At 43.0% G+C, this 22,121-nt stretch overlaps 1 protein-coding gene across 4 annotated transcripts; it reads right to left on the reverse strand.

Moving 5' to 3' along the window:
• Positions 1-2,003: 2,003 nt before the first annotated feature.
• LOC125544851 (protein REDUCED CHLOROPLAST COVERAGE 1) lies at positions 2,004-21,807 on the reverse strand. Of its 4 annotated transcripts, none has more exons than XM_048708626.2 (26): positions 21,513-21,807; positions 19,553-19,655; positions 19,387-19,448; positions 19,201-19,293; positions 19,034-19,106; positions 17,980-18,342; positions 16,684-16,751; positions 16,448-16,579; positions 15,630-15,671; positions 14,721-15,245; positions 14,483-14,640; positions 13,834-14,386; positions 13,107-13,169; positions 12,915-13,016; positions 12,505-12,822; positions 12,340-12,432; positions 12,076-12,177; positions 11,880-11,984; positions 11,332-11,465; positions 10,164-10,347; positions 6,699-6,830; positions 6,224-6,336; positions 5,959-6,049; positions 3,023-5,415; positions 2,843-2,908; positions 2,004-2,305 (listed from the first exon to the last, which is right to left on the reverse strand). In XM_048708626.2, exons 2-24 carry the CDS (start codon positions 19,611-19,613, stop codon positions 3,175-3,177), a joined length of 5,808 nt encoding a protein of 1,935 aa, XP_048564583.2. In that variant the 5' UTR covers positions 19,614-19,655; positions 21,513-21,807; the 3' UTR covers positions 2,004-2,305; positions 2,843-2,908; positions 3,023-3,174. The 4 variants fall into 4 exon arrangements, with proteins under 4 accessions (XP_048564583.2, XP_087403705.1, XP_087403704.1 ...); XM_087547579.1 differs by lacking the exon at positions 21,513-21,807 and adding an exon at positions 21,160-21,478; XM_087547578.1 differs by lacking the exon at positions 21,513-21,807 and adding an exon at positions 21,120-21,478.
• Between the last annotated feature and the right edge of the window lie 314 nt (positions 21,808-22,121).

Genomic DNA, 22,121 nt, shown 5'->3' on the forward strand with positions numbered 1-22,121 from the left:
GGAAAGGTGTTGCCTCTCCCTCATCATCCATTGTCTCTAGATGTAACACCCTCAGTAGCACATATGTGTATATATATGAACCATCTATCGTCTTTAGCTTATCTCTAACACTTAATAATCCTGCATTGTGGCCTGATGAAATTTGCTTTTCTTTTGGAGACCGCTTGTTTTCTGGAGCATCTTAGACTTTGATTTCAATTCAATGTTGTGCTCTATCATCCATCTTATAAGACAGTCACCTATCTGATAATATGAACCTATTACCTTGCTATGCTTGCTATGCCTCATGATTGAATACTTTTCTGCCAAGCTTGTCTTAACTCTATTCATATTTTAACAACTGAGCTAATCTGACACGCATATATGCATGTTTACAACTGCGCCACCAAGGCAGGTGCGCAATGAACCGCATAGGAGGCGCGCCCAGGGCGCGCCCCAGCCACTAGTGTGGTGCATAGGTAGCATAGATGACTGATGCACCCGTACACACATAAAAAAACATATAGCCTGCACATCCAATCAAATATAAAATTGTCTCTAATCCCTGTTCATAGAAGTGCAATAAGCCATCAACGCTAGAATACAAACGTTTATATGCCTTGACAATAGATTCTTTAGTTGATCTTAGATGGACATGTATCAGATCAAGAAAAGAATATGTTTATTGTACACTCATTAATCTGTCGATGGCTATTATTAACTTAAACTGCAAGCCAAAATGGCTGCACAATTTTGGAAAGGGACTGCGAAAAAGAAATAAGACATTATTGCACAAAACAACAGTATATTCTGATGCTTATATACATTGCAATTAAATAAATTTATGAGTACCTCACATGCTCTATTTATGATGCAAAGTCTAATCATTTTATTTTTGATCCACAACAAATTTCTACATTCTAGAAAACTCCATGGATGCCAAGGAACAAAGAAGGAAAACAGACAAGAGAGCGATACACACGGATGACCAAAGAAGAAGAAAACATGAAAAACTGAAAAAGCATAAAGAAGCCTATCAGCAAAACAAAAGAAATGAAGATTCACTCAAGTTGTAAAAAAATTATACCCAATGAAGAAAGAAGTATGCAAATATGGAGCCAACACAAAAAGGCAAAAAATGCACACGAGAAAGGCAGAAATATGCAAATATGCATTCAAAGCAATAGAAAGATAGAATAGAGCAAACTAAATCTAGCTATGGATTGAGCGCAACGGACTAAGCAAAAGATTCAATTGCGATGAAGAATCTTGCATATGTAAATGAAAAGAAGTATTGCTTGTACGATATTTTTATTACCAGTACTGTAATATAAAGATAGGGTGTTTATCCAATTTTATGGCTATGATTTATGTCTCATATTATAATCTAAAGAATTTTATTGTTAATTCATCCATCCTTTTTGTCATCATCAAACTTAACCTTTACCTAGCCAACCTAATTCATGGCAATTGGTGTTTGCTCCGTTGTTAAGCATGCTTCTGATAATTAAGCCGTGATACTGTTTTAATTTTTAAGTGATAAACAGACAATAAGTTTCATTTTCCTAGAAAATCCCCTATAGTTTTCGGTAATTAACCCGCAATACTATTTTAAGTGACCTGAAGAAAAAGTTTTAATTCTTACACAGAGCTCCCTACAGTTTCTGAAAATCAACCCATAGTCTGTATCATATGTTTTTCAAAAATCTTCATATCTTTTCAATCATAATTTCAATTCTAACATGTAATATATGAAATTTGATTAAAAATGTGCAGAAACTGGATATGACATTATTTTGCCCATTCAATAGTCAAAATGTTGTTTAGAGTGCAACCATCTATAATCACGCATGCACGCGACAACAAAACCTTGCAAGGAGAAAATAAAATAAATTAAGGGCGTGTGTGTCTTTTTACTCCCGTTGCAACGCACGGGCTCTTTTGCTAGTTTATTGTTAAAGGGTAGGTGCTAGAGTAATTTTTTGGTAAGTCTATCAAAGAAAAATTATTGGGGAGAGAAGAACTGCTGGAGATACTCTTGTTACTATTCTCATCAAAAGAATAACATCAGTTTCTCTCACAAAAGACGCAATAGATTATTACAGGATGCAGTGAGCAAACCAATTTCTAAATTTCTAGAAGCTAAGTTCCATACGACCAAAATTCAGCCCAATTTTTTGAGGAAAACATTCTGCTCAGTCTATCAAAACTGTAGAAAAGAATCAGTCTGCCATGTATCTTTTTGCTAACACTTCCATCTTGTATTAGTTCCGGATCTCGCAAAACTCCCTGCAATCTTCTGCACTCCACACGGAATTGTCGACATCTGAGAGCAATGTGCGAACAGAGAACAGTTAGCTAACACGTCACTACAAGAAAACGTAGCTTGGAAGCTGCAAATAAATACTCCCTCCGCCCCAAAGTAAGTGTCACTATAATATGCATAGGCTGAACTTTGATAGATGAAAGATGCTATAATATGCTACTATTAATACATAGATGAAAGATGTACTCCCTCTGTAAAGAAATATAAGAGTGTTTAGATTACTATTTTAGTGATCTAAACGCTCTTATATTTCTTTATGGAGAGAGTAACATGGAAACTTTGTACTTTTAACAGAGGCTGAACTGAGAAAATAACATGGAAACTTTGTACTTTTATTGGAGCAGTGACTAACCCTCTCTTACATGCGTCGTATCTGTGAAGGTCCCAAAGGTGCTTCAAAGAACACTAGTCTTTTTATATATGCTTATAACAAGATGTAGTCATTACCAAGAACTACACCCAAAACTGATCCGTGTATGGGGTACAAACAAGTTCAACATGTAACAGGCTAAAATGATTACTGAGAAGGAGCCATACCTGATTTGAAGTGGAAACAAAACACATCGATTTTTTCAGAGTAGCTTGGATTGAAGAATTTCAGATCTAGAAAGTTGAAAAGCGACACCTAGCATATTAGATGATTGAGATCTATAATAGGGGAGCAAAGAAAATTATTGGGGAGCAAAGAGTTCTTACAATATTGGTAAAAATGATTACCTGGAACACTGAAGGAGCACTGTTGCTGCATTCCGAATGCTCAGACAAAAATAAGAGTGTCACATTTCAGTATCTTTCAAATGAGAGATCCATCGTAATTCTCTTTGGGTAATGATGGTATAGGTCAATATTTGACTCTGGTGGAATATTTCTCAGTTGCCAGAAGAAACTACTTCAGCAAAAGAAACGCCTGATGGCCTGAAGATGTCGTTCTCTCTGACTACTCTGTTGAAGTCAAGCTTGAAGGAACGTGAACTATATGTCTTGTTAAGCAAACTTATCGGGATCCTCAGAGTTTGCTTTCGCCTGCCTTTCCCCTTTACAAATATCCTAAAGCTACCCTCATCTTCATTCTTCATGCTGCCTCCCAGCTTCGTTCCACCAATATCAAATATGCTATCTCCTGGCTTATCAGGATTAAGTGCAGCATTAACAGCATCCTTTAACTCTTTGTCATGTTCCTCTCCCAAAAATTTATTGCTGATCAAATTACCACTGCATACCTCCACAGGGACCTCCATTTCCTCCCTTACTGCAACCATATTGCTGTCCAGCGAAGGTCCTATACTAACAACAGCTGCATCAGATAGAACATGTGTATCTGCTAAAGACTGAGAAATAGTGTCAGCAACATGTGGGCTGGGGGTGTAAGTGACTGGATGATTGTTTGACCATGCTGGTCCAGGCACAAACTCAGATGCAGCTGGGCTCATGTAAGGTTGCCATCCATAATGGTTAGGGCGAAAAATAGTGGTGTTCATGGGAAATGTGCTGCTTGGAACCATCTGCGGTTGACTATATGGTGGATAAAGAAATGGCACATGATGCAAGAGATTAGGAGACCGAGAAGCAGGAGGGTACAAATGATGTGGGGATGTGCACAGCGGAGGACCGTTTGGCACCATATTTGAATGTCCAGGATGCATGGAGACATTCATAGGCCAAGGGCCGACACCTGGAACAGCACCTGGTGGTGGGAGACCGACACTTACAGCAAGTGGGCTAAGGATAGCTGGAGGAGACGGATTGAATGGAGGTGCAGCAGCAGATAGCTTCTTATTAGACATCTCTCTTATATCAATATTACTTAGAAGCAAGTCAGGCTTTGACTTCTCACTTTCAACACCTCCAACGCCTCCCTGCATACTTGTTGTATGTGCTGAAACTGTAATAGGTTCACTATTAGTAGGTAGAGATTCTTCTAGAAATTGTATGCCAGACTTTCCACTATTTTCAGCTTCTGTGGGTACTGTTGAATCTGAGAACTCAGTGGTTGCACCAAAATTGTCACTACTTGTTGGTTCTTGATCTTTGTTATTACTGAGTAAGGTCATGTCTGTCTTAATATCTGCAGGGCCACCGCCAGAAGGTTTCTCAGTATTTGATGTTAATTTATCTGGTAAACTATCTTTCCCCGTGTCGTCAATCTCATGTTCCCTATGTGACTCTTCTCTTTGTTCTGAATGCTGCATTTCTGTTGGCACAATGCTTACCTCTTTGGAATTATTGGTACTTGAGGACACGGACCTCTGGTCCACTTGAACTGTATCTACCAAGGAATCCTTCATTTCTTGTGCGATAATTTGACCAAGTGATGGTTGCAGTACATCATCTTTAGGTTTTTGTATTTGAGTCTTGGCTATTGTACCTGGACGTGCCAATGCAACATCTTTGTATGATGGTGGGTTTCCGGTACTTTCAACCCAAGGTCCATGTGGCTCACTTCCTTTCAGATCTGCCGAACGATTGTGTACATGTGAATAAGCTATTTGGGATTCTTCTTTACCACCCATCTGCTCTGTGAGCCTAGAAGTATCTTGCACTTCTGAGGATGCTGTCCCTGGCTTAATCCGGTAGGTCATAGCCTTGTATATCTTACGACCAAACCTGGCACTTGATGTCTGGACTTTCATATGCTGCTGAGGATCTGCGTATGCTGCAGGTACAATAGTTTTCTTCTTTAAGAAGTAATAACGGTTATTTGAATAGGAATTCCTTGGCTTATATTGGGAAGCATCTGTCGGAGCATGATTGTCAGGGTCATACGTCCTTCTGATGGCAGGACGGTAATGCTTTATCTGTTTTCCTAAAACTGCAGCTGTTTTAGGTCTTTGAACAGGCTGCCAACCATCATCCTGTTCTTCATCAAAAACTTCCTCAGGTGAACTGATGTTCACCTCAGCTCTCTCTACCAGTTGTTCAGAAGGTGGTGAAGCCTCCACGGATAAAGGACTCTCTTTAACCTCAGTTTCAGGAATATCCATGATCTTAGCACTATCATCTTGCAATGGCCCCTTAATTCGTTTTTCCTCGTCTGTGATTGCAATAGCAGAATCTCTTGGAGATATATCAGGACTTTCTATGTTTGAATTCTCACTCGAATGTGATAAAACCTGACAGGACGAGTATACAATGAATAAATTCTGCCATGTACAGTAATGCTAAAATACTAAATGTCAAGTTACTCGAGTGATAACATGAATGCTTTCATGGAAGAAAAATGTAGTGTAACTTTTAGCATTGTGGAAAAAGGAAACCAGGTTCATTGAGTTCCAGATATACAGGAAGGGCCGGAATTGTGTAGGTAGAAATCATATTGGTAACACTACAGAATAAATGAGAGCCACCGGCACAGGTTCAATCCACGAAAGATACAAAATATTATTGCATGTTATCTACCTAGTCATTATGTAAACCGAAATATACTATTTTGCTGCCTGTTAACTTTGTTGTGAACAATTGTAAGTCTCCCTTTTTCTCTTCGAGAAACTGACCAATTGCACTATGAGTTAAATATTCATTTAATACTAGTATTACACTATGGTAACCATCTCGCAGCTCTTATTTCTCTCTGCCTTAGTTAAACTTGTTCCTTAATGAGAACATAATCATTATCTTGAAAACAATTTTAGCCGAAGTAAAAATTAGCAACTAACCTTTATGCTTGAGTACCTCCTCTTGCCTGATTCAGAATCTCTTCCTCTGTTTTCTTTGTTGGGATTGATGTAATCAAGAAGATCAGATACACTGCAAGGGCAAACAAATACAGTTACTATAGCATCTGTATAGTCCAAAACAGTGTACATTATCCAAATATCTATGATAACTGATACCAGATTATGTGCTGTGCACTAGCTAGCACAACACAATAGAAGTTTCTCTAGGATTAATTTTGCTTTCATTGGCAGAACTAAATCGCACCTTAGGTGTCCTTTACTAGCTATTGATGCATCGGGTTTTCGGGTTCCATTGCGGGCAGCTTCTTGTTGCTCAATTACTTTTGATTCAAAGTATTCAAGCCAGGCTGCAGCATCCTGTAACGTGGAAGGCAACAATATTAAGATTGTCCTTGCAAATAATTGAAAAGGGAATGGTTCTCTTCATATAGCTAAGGTAATAGTTCAAGTGGGAAAAGAATCGAGGTACTTCTGTTACTAACTAGATGCCATTTGGGCATTGACTGGCTCTCAAATGCACAATTAGTATTACAGAAGTACTTTGATGGAAAATCTACTAATATTATCTTCATATTTAAAATAAAATACATTAGTTTATATTAGTGCTCAAAGTTAATTCTTTTATACTAAATGTATTCTAAAATGACATCCATTGGTAACAGAGGGAGTAGGTTTTCAGCATTACAATAATATCATTTAGTAGAACTGTAGAAGTAAACCTGAGTCCGAAGATCATCTGGTCCAAGCTTTGCACGAAGAATTTGCAAGGTTGTCTGCTCATGCTGAACACTCAACGAATAAGCTTCCATCAATGAGAGAGCAATGGCGATAGCATGGTAGCTTGCAGCAGTCTACACAAAACAGAAGAATATGTCACTTGAATCTAACAGTTAATCATGGAAAATGATAAAACAAAACACTTATTTCTGGGTCTGAAATGCATCGAGGCACTTTTGTGTTTTCTTGAGTTGTGGAACATGCAAGCGACTACTTCTCCCATGCTCCCGTCATTCTCGGACGATGAGCCAGCACGGACACCCTCCGTCACTTCCTCAACTTAGTCCTCCGCACGCAACTTGGCGGGGCATCCAACACCGTTTACCCTGCCGCCGCGCTGGTCGCCAGGGGTGGGGCTGTGCATCCTAGGCCACTTGCGCAACAGCCGAGACCACCCCCTCCTCAACCGGTGCAGCAGTCGCCACCCCCGTCGCCGCACTAAGTGGCTAGGGACACGGGTGGTGCTGCTAAGCTTCATGCACTAGCCAATGCAACCAAAAGTCCGAACTGATGAAAAAGGCTAGGCAATCCACATATACACTTCAACAGGTGCGACCGGTGCTGGCCACCCGCAGGGCCAGAGAGGTCTTCCCCGGAAGCCTCCACGGCGAACCGGAGCATGAAGAGGACGCGGCTTCCATGACGTGAGGTGGTGCTATCCGCTCAGCCGACTGCGTCGCTAGCGCTGGCACCTCCGGTAGTCTGGCTCCATCCAGCTCTTTGAGCTTGGACCGGGTGGTAGCGGTGCCCGTGCCGTCTCTTCGGGCCACTCACATGCTCATCTTTCATGTGGCTGTAACGGCTAACCCCATTGTTGCAGGCGGCGAGTGGGCCGACCCATGCCCATTCTTATTGGTCCGGAAAGGCACATCCTTGGCTATTGTCGGTACAGCTCGCATGCTTGACATGATCAAGGCCAAAGCCAAGCAATGGGTGTCGACGGGTGCGAGGGGTCTGGCAGCTTTGCTCCAAGTGTTGGCCGTGTATAGCGATTAGAGGGATCGTGCTGTAATTAAAGGGTGTTGCCCTTCTTAGGGCTTCTACAAACTCTTCTTTCTACCAATCCACTGCGACACAAAGCTTTTACCGAAAAAGGGTTTCCCCCCGCTTTGTATTCCAAAGCAACCAACACCATACACATAGCATTGCTAGGGCAAGCAGCACATCAAGCCCAAAAGAAAAAGAAGAAACAAATGCCAACAACGGCAGCTCGACAAAGCGCGCATGACCCGCCACCGTTGCGCCCTCCGGAAACAAACCACCACAGCCCGAGGCTCCGATCCGCCACGTACCAAGCAGCACCTCCAAGAAGGGATGCGACGCCAACGACGTGCCCGGACATGTCCTAGGGTTTCCCCCGGCACGCGGAGGGAAGTGGGGGATGGTTACCACCGACACCCTCCAGGAAGGAATGGTGGCACCCGCCGGTGTCACCGCATCGGAGCCAGACAGACCGGTACTGAGTGCACTAGGCCAACATATCGAAGGGTCCCTATCCAAACCTGCTTAGGAGAAGACGCAGTCAACCCAATAGATGTGTAATAGTTTCCTCCACCTTATCACAGAGAGGACATTTTGTGGGGTGAGGTAGGCCTCGGCGTAACCAACCGAATGCTTCCCATAGTAATCCTGATGTAGTTCCTTGGTTATGCAAGTATCCAGCTAACTTGAAGCTCCATGCATGTACCTGATACGTCTCAAATGTATCTATTTTTCCAAGCACTTTTGCTATGATTTTGTCCTCTTAACTTCCCGACGGTTCTTTATGCACTTTTGCCATGATTGTGTTACATCTATTACATATTTGATTTCATCCATGCGACGTCCATTATTCACTCCCATGCCTACGCTTTTCATACTTGTTGATCTCTTTACGTTACTCTTGTTCTTGGCAACTGCCGGGAATTGCTGCTTTTGTTACTATTTCCACAGCCACAACTACAATCACTACATCGCTTTTTCTACTAATAGATTATGTCGAGCAAGTATTCTTTTTCAGGTGTGGTTGAATTGACAACTCAACTGCTAAGGATTATAAGTATTCTTTGGCTCCCCTTGTGTCAAATCAATAAACTTGGGTTGTAATACTTTCCTCAAAGATTGTCGCGATCCCCTACACTTGTGGGTCATTAATACCACACCAATGTTGCTCATCATGATTCTACAATTTTTTTGAGATTAGAACCACGGATGTGCACACCACAATGAATGCATATACCGTGTGGCAACATGAGGGGACAACCTTGTAAGCTCATATCTAGAATTGTGGAGGCCAGGAAAAATCTCCGGCTGCAAGGAGCGTGAGGAAGTGCTTTCCCATAAGGCGGATTTATGTGAGGGCCAAGGCAAGCAAGAAAGACTTGAAATCTAATGCGTGGAATCATACTCCCATATCGTTGACAGATTTTTTCGTCGTGTCCTAATAGCGGTACTAGAATGAGTACATGGATTTGTAGTCGCGGGAACGTCACGTCAAGCTACTGGTGCATCTAGAACAAAGAATGGGACACACGATATAGCGAGGTTCAAGCCCCCAAGGTGGGTGAAAGCGCAACTTCCTGCCTTACTATTTTTCTTATATGCGGGGATAATACAAGGGATCGATTACAATGTCAGGAGAGGGGGGGGGGGTACTCGGTGAATTGTGGTCTGTTTTTAAGGCGACGCCTTACCGCCTTAGGGAGGGGGGCGCTTTGGCGCCTAGGCGGGCGCTTTGGACGCCTAGGCGCCCAAAGCGGTCGATTTTCCAAAGCAGAGGGGGAGCGCTTCGACGCCTAGGCATCGCCTTAGGGACGCTTTAAAAACATAGATTGTGGTAACTCGACGAGATATGCCAGGTCTCGATGGGAAGCGTCAAAATCTCTACATGGTGTATAGGATCTAGGCTATGCGAAACCGGATCTTGGCCTTATATAGCACTGCCATGGCGGTCGCCATGTCAGTGCCATCAGACATGTAGGTGGTAGGAGTCCGGACTGGTATTGATATCAAAACATTCAGCCTTTCCTACGTATCCTATAGGGATTCCTTATATGTCGCATGGTAAGTTTCCTCCTTGGTCGATGATGCCTCTCTTGGGCTCTGTGGCCCATACCCTGGCCCAGAGGGGTCCAATGATGCAATCTTGACAGCGCCTAGCCTTGCATAATTTGACTTATCATCGACATATGTCTGTTGGACCTAACACAGTTCGTTCCTGATTGTTTTGACAATAGCTTGTTAAGTCATTGAAGGCATCCACTTAAGATTTTTTGATGTGTTGTCAAGTCAACAAGTATGATTTGTAAAGTGGCACGAAATGAACATCATTCACATTTAATAATTATTCGAAGTGTACATTTCACCCTAAAATAACAAAAGCATGCCATTTGCCATAAGTTTTTTTTTATGTTGAGAAAGACAATTACCTGGATATGATCAGGCCCAAGTAATCTCTGGTTGCATTTTAAAGCTTTGTGCAAGTACCTAAGAGCTACATGCACATTCCCCAAGCCTTCCTCCATCATGGCTACATTAATATATGTCGCAGCTGTGTTTGGATGAGATGGTCCGCATGTAAGATGTAGAAGATATAATGCACGCTTGACGTACCTAATTTGCACCAAAGGTTAATTTTTTGTAGACACTGTAGCAATGAATCTAAATCATTAGGGTCATATACTGCAAGGAGTATCAAGAGGATAGCAGGTATAGCACATTGTTTATTCAAACCTTAGATTTTTCCCATATCGCAATAGCTTTGATATCTATGAAATAACCTTCAAGACAAGCTCATGCACAGGTAAATAAACAGTTATTGAATCTTCAGTCTTTAAAGACATATGACCTTAAGGGAATTATGGTCCATCCTCGATAAGAGTTTTACATGACATCAATTAATAATTTAACGATTTGAGGCTAGAAGCAAATACCATACCATTTTTACCCTCTGCAACCTCACCCAAGAATAAGAAAGATAATACATATGCTTGTGGTTTAGCTACAATATCAGGGAAACATATCACTACCTAAGGATTCACTTAGCATTTATGAGTTTATAAGCGTTAGCATTAGGTTTGATGGTTATATGTTGATGGCATTCATGCAAGGGTCTAGTTATATTATTTCAACTGTTGTAATTAACAATAATGGAGTCAGAGCTGAGAGATAGCATCTCAGACACGAAACCACACTACAAAGAAATTGGAGACTCAGAAGACTAAGCAGCTAGTTCCTACTCACTTTTAGCATTATTATCATAAGACAAGATTAGTTTTTTAATCCAAACAATAAAGCATAGAGAGAGAGAACCAAATATGCACATTTGACATAATAAGTTTGCGAAAAAAACAGCTATGACCTGAGAAGATAGTAAATATATTCTTGGCAGCAATAGCAAGACTATTTAATATGGCAAAATTCATCAGCATGACATAGCACTTTGCTAGATAAAATACCCTAAGGGAGGTCTCCTACTCTTTTGGATATATGTAACTTTTCTTCAACTTACACCTGGAATGACTATTTTCTCAACCCTTGTGAAACTGTAGGTTTGCTGCATGAATAAAACAAGAGTATTTCATAAACTGAACTTACTTCAGAGCCAGTTCTGTATGCTGTAAACGATAGTAGAAAACAGCAAGGTCTCCGTAACTCTTCATCGTATCAGGATGATCAAGCCCAAGTTCCCTCTCATTGATATCTAGGGCCTTTTGCTGATATATTGTAGCCTGCAATTTTCAACTTCACTAGTTATTAATATGCAGAAAAACTTAAGATCTGCTGATGTTAACGTAACTCCTCCTAAAACTGGAAGAAAATCACACTTTTATCAGAATTTGTACTGTATTCTTCCCTATATGTTCCTTCGGTGTTATAGTTAGTGTAATCCAAAATTATAACACCTTTAAGTATCCTTCACTCAGTGTAACTGAAAACTTGCTTAGCAGAGAATGCTAAAAGTATATATTATTTCTGAGTTTACACAAATATCTACATGAAGAAAGTGCAATGGCACAAGTCTTTCTATCTCTGACGTTCAACAATTCCTCACTTAACTAAACAGTGCTATCACTTCAATTGTCTTCAAAATATGCATAGCAATTATTACAAACTATCTGCTGTGCACCTGAATTACCATTTACCTGATTAAAATCACCAGTGTGGTACAAAACAACAGCTAGAAGGCTATAAGCTCCAGCCGTCATTCGATGATAGGGACCACACACCATTATGAGCTTGGCAAGAGCCTACATTCATAGATAAAATAATTTATGAGTTCCCAAGATATGACAGATAAGGAATTGTAAAAAAAGAAATGCACAAGATTTTACAAGGTACCTTGGTTCCATAATTAACAGCATCTTCAAGTTTACCCTTGTCAAGAGCCGTTTTGGAGGATTCTAGAAGTTGCCTTCCATCTGCAGATGAGCATGCAACTTGCTGCATTTTTAAAAAAACACGTCAGTTGTGTTTATGTGCCACTCATTTATCTAACAAGTTCTCAAAACACTGATAGCCATATGTGATGATCAAGCCATGACAGCACAATGTGATTTTTGTACAGTATGATAAAAACAATTGAACTGAGGAAAATACTTTTACCTTATGTACGGGGACAAGGCTAATAATGTCCTGTTTGTAAAACGGGAAAGCAGAATCCATGACGAAATCTCGGGGTGCCAATTCAATGCCCACCTAAAAGCAACCTTTAAGCTCAATAAAATGCACCGAGTGTGAGAAATGTTAAAAAGATTCAAACATGTTTACCTTATGGCATAGTCCTCTCAGTATAGCGTATTTCCTCACATCAACATAATGTTGCTCTGTGAGGTCATACTGGTATCGCTTTTTCAAGAAAGCAACAAGCCATCTCCACACTAGGGGATGCACAGCAGGAGAACTTCCAGAAAATTCAGATTCGGGAACACCAAGAAGTAAGTTCAGCACTGCAGCTATTGTTAATGCTAATTGTCGCATGTCTGAAGTAGCTGCAATCACAGATCGGACAATGTGCTTGAATGCTCTCACTATCATTTCATGCACACAAAGGGACTGTACGTGTGAGAGCTTCTCTGAAAGTTTGACCTACATAGGGAATTCTTAGATTAGCACATATCAAGCACTAAAAAAGAAATGACATTTCATCATGTTCAAATGAAAAATTGTTGCAAACTTACAACTCGTCCTAGGGAGCGCATCTGTAGGCCCCTCGTATGCATGAAATCTGTCAAGGTCCTACCATCAACAGGTGAAAGTTCCAATGAACCAAAATCGGCAACCTAAATAATTTCTTGGTTAGTTATTATGCCTCATGACTAAAAAGGATAAGCATGTGGGAACTTATTCATGTCCCATATAATGATGCGTACCAGCTTAGGAAGCGCAACTTCATCATAGAACTTCAGAGCCATCTCAATCAACTCAGATGGTGACTGTGGAGCACAAGAGATTAGTGTATGAACTTTATGCATGATTAGTAGCTACAAATGGCCACTTGGTAAGCAAGGGTGCTAAAACAATACGTAGTCTGTTTCATACAATTGATTTTATTATTTTGTAGAATTCAGAAGTGGATTTGACAAAATCAAGAAAGGTGAAAAGCCTTGCATATTTGATGTTGTTTGAAGCACCACGCGCTGATGTAAAAAACACTCGTCCACAGGCACTAGCACCGGTGAAATTTTAATTTAGAAGAACAAGCATTAGCACCCTGCTTAAGCGAGGCCTCGAGCAGGTGTAGGATGGGAAAGCACAAGACCCCTAGCCAGCTGCACTACAATTTATCAACCCCTAGTGCACCTGAGGTAGGCTCCACAACTTTGAGGTTCTGAGTCAGGTAAGAACACATTTCATGAACCCCTCCACAGCATACCTTGGTATCCACAATATTGGCAAACACAGTATCACATGAAATTTAATACTGACAGTTATATATATGATTGCCGAAGATTAATAATCACAAGGAAACTCTATTTTAAATAGGACATTTATTTATAAAACTAAATGCTGAAATGAGGAGGGTATGAGTTGGATATGCAAGACAGCAAAGGGCAGATGCGAAATCATCACTTGCTATGAAGATTAATGCATTTCTACCTTCTGGTGGAGTCCTGTTTCTGAATCTTTCAACCTTGTAAAGGCGGAATCAAGTAATACATCCTTCAGCAAGATTTCACTCTCGGAGGCGATGCAGTCTCCTTGAGGCGATTCAACAGATGATGGATTAACTTTCTGGTTTTCCCCAGAGCTTGTTGCATCAGTCAAACTTTTGTTCCCTGATGAGGATCCCTTGCCAGAAGCATCAACCGCATTCTTCGGGTGCTTAAGAGCTTTGAGAGGCTTCCCAAGCCCTTCAATCTTTGTCTCTTTCACAGCTTTGTCCACCATTTTCTTCTTTTCCTTCCCATCACCTTGTTTTTTGTCTTTGTCAGATTTTTTCAGATCTTGCAAGTGCTGAACCCAACACGCACCAAGTTCCCATCTCATAAATGATTGTTTACCAGTCTCCTCTTCCTCAAGATTTTGAAGACTTTCCTTCAACAAGTTCTCAGCATAAGTTTGTGCTGCAGTTAGTTCTTCCTGCCTGTGACTTTGTGTTGGTAACTTTTTTTCTCCAGTTGCATTGGCTTCATTTAGGAGCATCCTCAAACTAAAAACAATAAATATATATAATAAAGAAAGAATGGGATAAGCAGCATAAACTTTGTGGATAACTAGAAAAACAAGACAAAGCATTGCTACCAACCTGTTAATGTTCAATGCATGGGCACCCCCTTCAGGTTGATCCGTGATATCAGCAGGCTTAATAGAAGAAGCCACAATAGTTTTCTCGTAATTGTTAACCTTTGCTACAGCAACATACCCACAGTATCTAATATTCACGATGCCCAAACTGTCAACATCCTGCAAATTAGAGACAAAATTAGGAAAAGCCTCTCTTTTACCTGAATATGAGAAAGATCACCTTAATTTTGAACTTATACATGTGCAGCAGTGTTTTCATCGGCAGTTATTCCTTTCAAAAGGTTTCTCTCTCCAAGATGCTTAGAGTCCATTCCTGTGGCTCGGCTTCCATCTATCTTAGTGTCCAGCTTGCAGCTTGCATCTGAAGAATCTCTTGTGACAGTGATGCTAAAAGTTCCCACCGTCTCAGAATGCAAGACCTCATCTATCTTGATTGCTGTTGACACATCTGTACTCTCCATTACATGCCGGATGGCTGCAATAGTTCTAAACATGGCAACATCTACGAATAGACTGTGCAGTAGGAATGCTCTCCTGTCACGAATTTCCCTCTCCTCAGCAGTTTTGCAAGGCATGGATGTGAGATACAGGAACTCATCTGCCCATGGCAACATGTCACTTTTGCCATCCCTTCCCCAACCACCTCCATTGCCTCCCCAAGTTTCATCCTCAGCAGGAAGGGGAGGAAATGTTGATGGTGACTGGGCAGCAATCGGAGGAACAAGCCATGTATTTGCACGATAACCATAAGGAAAATTTCCGAACTGCAACATACAAGCAGTTATAATTAGGTCATGATGCAGCATTAGATAGGAAAACTGTTGTCTGATGGCGGATGGAATACAAAAACATGGTTCATATGAACCTGCGAGTAAATATGTAATAATCAAGCGCAACATACTAGAGGAGCCCCAAATGGAAGAAACTGAATATGAACATCAGCATAACTGTAGAAGGTAGATATTCCTAGAACCCAAATTGTTGTTTGATATTTAAAGTGCATTAAAATATATTCAACTCCTTTTCAGATCAATCATTATGCCCAAGCACACAATAATCCAAATGCAAAGTCACAGTCTTCTGAAAAGTTTCCATTGAAATTTAGAAAAAGATATGTACAATGAAACACCCAAAAAAGGGTAACACACCTTGTTCCGTTCCAAAAATGCCTTCATAAGATCCTCGTATGCCTAATATATATGCAAGCACCATAAAGGATTAAATTCATATAACAAGGTCATAGAAAAGAATTAGAGATACGGAAAATGAGACTGCAGTGGCTTACAGAAATAGTTAAATAGTGCTATAAAATTGTTGGTAATTAAGAACCTCAAGTAGTTTCTAGAATGGGAATTTGACACTGCCACTGTTGGCAAATGCCACTTTCCAAACCTACAACAATGCACTGCCATGCTCAACTATCAATTTTTAGTACGTAATTTCAATCCGAATAAGTGAAAAATCTGGTAGGCAGATTGTTATTTTTGGCAGTAGAAACTTGAAAGTGGAGGACACGGTGCTGCTGCCAAAATAGACTTTACCAATTCAAACCTTCTTGCGGCTGAGGTAAGTTAGGAATTTTATCCTGATTATTACTTATCTTCTCTCAATTTCATCGTCTCAATTACTACTGCACAAAAGCGTACACACTACACCACAAATGTTCACACACATATATACATTAAAAGTAGATTCAAAAATCTGCTGTTATTAACTACATTTCATCTCTAAAGTGTATATAAGTTCATTTGTCCAGAAGAGGCTACAGCTTTAAGTGGGATATCTAATAACAAGGTAAAATACAATACAGGATGCAAGATTATTAGATACTCCCTCCTCCCATAACATAAGACGTTTTTGTAAGCTAACATAGTTTGCAAAAACGTCTTACATTATGGAACGGAGGGAGTAACAATTTAGATTACCCTAATATAAAATTTACAACCAGAATGTGAGATAAACGAACATTATTGAATGCTCTGCTCAGATGCCTCAATAGGTCGACAAGATTGTGGCACAAAACACGCTGTTTCCCAAAACTAAAGAACCCCTTTCTCCGAGCTTCAACAATGAAAAATTTCCCATTACAAAGCTTTGCCTGAAAGTCAGCCAACAATTCTCCAATTAGGGCACATGTGATGTAATTAGCAGGCATCTTAGCGCAAAAATGCTGTCAAAGATATAACTATTACCCATGATTACCTCAAGGAAGAAGAGATGGTCATCAGACGGTTGCTCCTCCTGTCGAGGTTGAGTCACTCTCTTTATAACTGATCGAAAGAGTTAAAATAACTCAGCAAACGGAAGAATTTGCCTCGCTAGAGAAATGTTCAGCTCAACAAATTTCAAGCTAATATCTCACGCTTAGCATTCAAAATAATGAGGAAAGTGTTAAATTACATGAACTAACATCTCAAGGACAAACCATGGTGACGCAGACAGCAAAAATATATGTACAAATAGATCAAGGCAGAGGTTCCAAATCTAATGCTAGCAGTAGTACGGCACCTTAATGTTCTTTTGTTGCAAATAAGTTTAGGAAAACAATTAGTATCTGGCGGCCCATTCTAATCTCGCGCCGGCCGCATCGTGTGCTCACCCGCCACGTACCCGTGGGCCCCACGCACCACTCATGTGGTCCCTCAGCCTTATCTCTGCTTGAGTTTGCAGACACTAATTCCTCTTCCGTGAGGACCGGTACCTCATCATCCTCTCTCTGTCGTGGTGCTAGACAGTGACCACAAGGTGCGATGCCGACCACCGGGTACTGCGACGGCGGCAACCACTGCTGCGAACAGCGGTGGCCGCTGCTACGAGCGCGCGGACATGGTGTTGCTATGGTGACAGCCCCTGCTGCGAGCCAGGGCCGCACTACTGCATCGGCAACAACTGGTGCTGTGAGCGGCGACAGCCGCTGCTACGAGCACGCGAATGTGGTGCTATGACGGCAACATCACTGCTGCGAGTCGGACGGCCTATGCTGCGACGGCGACGGTAACCGCTGCGAGCCAGACATCCGATGCTGCGACCAGTGACGCCCGCTGCTACGAGTGCCGGCAAGGGCTGCTGCGAGGACAGCAGGGCTGCTGGGAGCGAGACGGCCCACGCTGCTGCTGGCTGTGCTGCATACAGGGAGTGCGACTCTGCGAGCCGTCAAAGACGAGGCTCTTGTGGGCGTGGGTGGGATGTTTGAGCGAGGCGAGTGGGAGTAGGCTCCGTGCGCGCATGTAAGCATGAGATGTGCGCACCATCTCTTCCCCATGTGCGCCTGTGAGCAAGGGATGCGAACGCTGTTCTCCTCCTATGCGCTGTGTTGGGCGAGATCCAACGGCCATGGTGAAAAGCAATCTATGGCTTGGGAGGGGGCTGGGATCGGCCTGCCGGCACGTAGCATTGGGCATAAGTTTACAGTTCGAGTCAGAAGTCATGAAACGAGAGCGTGAAATAGAGAGATCAGTTACAGGGCTTTGGAAAGGCTGTGAGAGAGGTTTTACTTACAGTGGAGGGGCGGTGAGAGGTTAGCGAGGGAGAAGAACTCGTAGAACGCTCCGAGGCGGGGGCATGCACCGCTCATCTCTGCCTCCAGCTCTGCTGAGACCCCGTCCTCCTTGGCCGCCGCTGCATCAGCATCCTTTGGAGCTGACTCCTTGGGCAGGGGCGGCGGTGAGCCCATGCGGCGCCCACCTGAGGAGGCAGCTGCTGCAGGCTTGGAGCTGGAGTTGGAGGGCTCCTTGGTGGCATCGGCATCCTTGGGGGATGGAGGAGGAGGCGTCGGCGGCGGAGAGCCAAAGGAGGCGGTGCACGCAACAATGTCCAGCAGCCGCTGTACGTGCACCAATGCGCTATCCTCGTCATACTCCCCTGCATTGTGAATTTTTGGAGTTTAAGATGTAGGGTTACAGATGGTTTATCCCTGGACACTATAGAAGAGAATTTAATAGTAATAATACGATATATGGAAATCAAAGACAAAATGATGCAAATGAAGGTGCTGTCAGGTGTATAGGTGTGCAAAGGTACAATTTACAGAACACACGTCTAGAAACAATGGGTTTAACCAATCTAAGGGTATCTCTAATCCAACCGCAAAAGTCAACTTCAAAAAATCCGCTCTTAAAATCTACTAACTACCAAAATATCATGCATTTTTGGATGCTGCATTCTAATCGAACTCAAATAATAAAATGCATTAAAATTGAAGTTGTATAACATATATTTACTACTTAGCCATCAACTATGTTACAAACATCCAAGTGTTTGCTGGCTCTCACAGCAAATATTATGGCAAACAACCCTAACAATAATAAAATTTACTCTCGCGCGTGGCTAGTAGGGTATTGGGGAGGGCATTGTGTGGCAGCGGTGGAAGCCAAAATGTTTGAAGGGGGGGTTGTTTTTCGTGTCAGCTAAAAACCTTCTGGGAGTTATGCATGTTTTGGGAATGGATTAGATGAACCTAAGTAAAAAAGGGTTTGGGGGATTAGAAATTTATTTGGGTCGATTAAAGATGCCTTGAGAAAATAAATCCTTATTTTGCAGATATAAGATGTACCTTCTACCAGGGTGAGAGTATATGGCTTCAGTGTCACAACATCAACGCCATCCTTCAAGTGACCATCACGAGTCTACCGACAAATGAAATCATATAACAGGATTGAATTAAAATGATGCCCGCTGCGGTAATATAGTATGAAGAGAAAAAGGAAACGCTATAAATACCTCATGCGAGAGAGAGTAGTTTGTGATTGCACATGTGGCAGTGTTGACGCAGAGCAGCCTCCTCATATCAATGATCCTGTCCGTGGAAATCCCCTGCGCCAAGCAAGGAAGGAATACTTGTTGATGAAATCATGCATCAAGCAAAACAAACAGTGCAGAAAGAACTGTGGCAGCAAGAAGCTAAACCTTGAGAATGACATCGGACTGATCCGGTAGGTTGACGGTGATGTCAATGGCGACAGGGAGCACTGGTAATTCATCGAAGAAATTCGCAAATGATCAGCTCAAGAGAGCAACTATCTTCTCCGACTATTGCAAGCAAAAGCCAATCAAGGTGTCATGGCAACAATACCTTTCTCATCTTTCTTCTTCTTCTCGCCCTTGGCCTTCCCACGCTTGCTCTTGGGCGCCATGTGCGCGCCAAACGGCGAGCAAGATCAGCAGAATATTCCCACCTAGATCATACGGTCAAAAAGAAAATTAAACATCAGTTGGATTCACAACCAACATGTGGCACGCATTAGAAGGAACAGAATAGAAGAGAGTGATGGTGGTTGCAGGGGTAGGGCTAGAAAACTGAAGTTAGGACAAAAAAGGGAGCTATCATTGACATGTGTATATACACACTACTTAGACGTGAAAGAGACATAGTTACACCCCACAATCCAGGATTGACAAGAAAAAGATGTACCAATGGTGAGAATGAAGTGCAAGCAACAATGGTTGCGTTAACACCATAACGTCAATTCAAGTCAACATTTTTTTTACCTCCTGTGATTCCAAATGAGATAATTGTGTGTAATGATATATAGATGGTACAACTGACCAAAATCCAAAAAAAGAAAATCATCAAGCGGCCAGCTACGAAGGGATAAAGTATAAGGTATATTAGCAGAACCAATGGACTAAGTTACATCTAATCCATTTGAAGAAGAAAAATCACTTCGACATAAAATCTGCGCAAATGATGGACAGAAAGAAGATGACTACAGAAGGGCGAACAAGGCAGTAGGGGACTGAAATTCAAACCATGCCTGCAACGAGGGACATGGGAACAGACTCAAGAAGTCAAGAGGCTAATTTACCATGACACAGGCAGAAATGCTAAAATTTCTGGATTCCACATAACTAGTTCACAATAAGAGAAAGATGTTTTGGGAATTGGAAATATACACGACCATAGAAAGGATATCCAATTTCAAATGGGCACAATTTGAGAGCTTAACTGCGAAGCAGTGTTCGTTGTTCCATGCCCACACTGCACATCGAGGGAGGCACGAACAATGTTATGCGCATAAGCATATGAAAACACAGAAGCCACCAGGGATATCGATTAAGCGCACGCTAAAAAAAATTGCCAAGAAAAGGCCACACAGCTGTGAATTCACACACACACACACACACACACACACACACAAAGACATATGAAACCAAATAATAAATAGCAGGTCCAAGAATTTACTGATGGCCTGGCGCTCAGCTGCTCTTGACAGTACACCGACAAGGATGTACCGATGGCCCGAGGAAGCAAAATGGAAGGTCAATTTCCCAAGCAATCAGCTAAGGTAAGGAGAGAGGCAGCTGGGATGAGGTAGGTGCACTGTCTACAAGCTAAGCATTACTGGGATGGAGGTGCAGGAGCAGAGGGGGTAGCAGTAGTGAGCAGAGGAGCCTAAGAGAGGGAGGGAAAGATGGATAACGAAAGGGGTTGGAGGCGGGGTTGATAAGGGTGGAACGGTGGAGATTTAAGATAGGGTCCTCATTGGCCCGGTCCGGTTCTCTTCTTTTTTCAAATGATGAAAATGCCGGCCCGGTTCTCTGGAAAATCGTCGTACAGTTTTGTTCGGGGGCTAGGCAATCGCCGCCGGACTCATCAGAGTTCATGTTCCGTGGTTCAGGACGTGGAGGATCAGGCGTACCGTGGCACAGAATAAGACATCGCGTTCAGGTGGGTCAGACCTTCTTTCTGGAAAATTTCTTCGCCGGCGGCCCAAATTCGCGGGAGAGGATGGCGGAGGACGGGATGGGGTTCCCCACCCGAAGGAGAACCCAGCCATATTCGTGCTCTCTCCGCCGCCCGCAACCAGCTCTGCCCGGCGAGCTCGTCTGCCGCATGCCAAGCTCGGCCTCGCTCCTCTCCGGCCTCGAGCTCGCCCTCAAACGCCACCCCCAAGCTCCTCTGGCCTCTTCCTATGCCCGTGCCCCCGTTCCGCGCCGCCACCGCTCGCCATCTCCAACCCCAAGCGATGCAGAGAAACGGGATCGAGAGAGGAGACCAGAGGGAATTGAGAGAGGAGAAGGAAGGGCATCACCTCGACGCCGTGCACGAGCTTTTCCTCTCGCCACCAGCGAGCCATCACCCTGCTGCCGAGGGCGAGGTCGAGGCCGACCGCATCCTCGACCCCGCCATGGCCACCAGCGAAGCGGCGGCCTGCGCATCCCGCGCGTGGGGCGCGGACAGCTCCTGGGCCTCGTCGACTTCCCGCCGTTTCCCCTACTCCTCCTTCCCTCCGGTCCCGCGACTCCCCCACCTCCTCGCTGCTGCTGTTTTCTCTCTCTCTCTCTCTCTCTCTCTCTGAGGCGATGCGTTGAGGGAGACAAGGGATGGATTTGGAACATTATGAGAACAGCCCATTCTCCCTCCCACTTTCTACCGGACCACACAAGGCTGCTTCATGATCATGGGCTTTCAGCCCGACCAGCTGTCATGACCCTGAGAGGAGACCAGAGCTCCCAAACTTCCCTCACGCTAGGGTTTTCTTCTCCGGGAGGCGATCCGCCGCCGTCGAGCCCTTCATCCTTCCCTCCCCCGATCCGCCTCTGTAGCGATTCAGGCCGACTCCGGGGTGATCTTTGGATCACTAGCGCCCGGCCTTGACCTGCTCTCAGAGGCGAGAAGGGAGTTAGCCCCCCTTCCCTTC

The sequence above is a fragment of the Triticum urartu genome, chromosome 3A (assembly GCF_056163025.1).
Source record: "Triticum urartu cultivar PI428250 chromosome 3A, HENAU_Tu73, whole genome shotgun sequence".
Taxonomy (NCBI): Eukaryota; Viridiplantae; Streptophyta; class Magnoliopsida; order Poales; family Poaceae; genus Triticum; species Triticum urartu.

Coding starts and splice junctions, on each gene's coding strand:
- LOC125544851 (XM_048708626.2), bottom strand. CDS start 19,613: ATGGCGCCCAAGAGCAAGCGTGGGAAGGCCAAGGGCGAGAAGAAGAAG. Junction 13,017..13,106: donor AAGTTGCGCTTCCTAAGCTG/GTACGCATCATT, acceptor GAAATTATTTAG/GTTGCCGATTTTGGTTCATT. Junction 12,823..12,914: donor TGCGCTCCCTAGGACGAGTT/GTAAGTTTGCAA, acceptor TTCCCTATGTAG/GTCAAACTTTCAGAGAAGCT.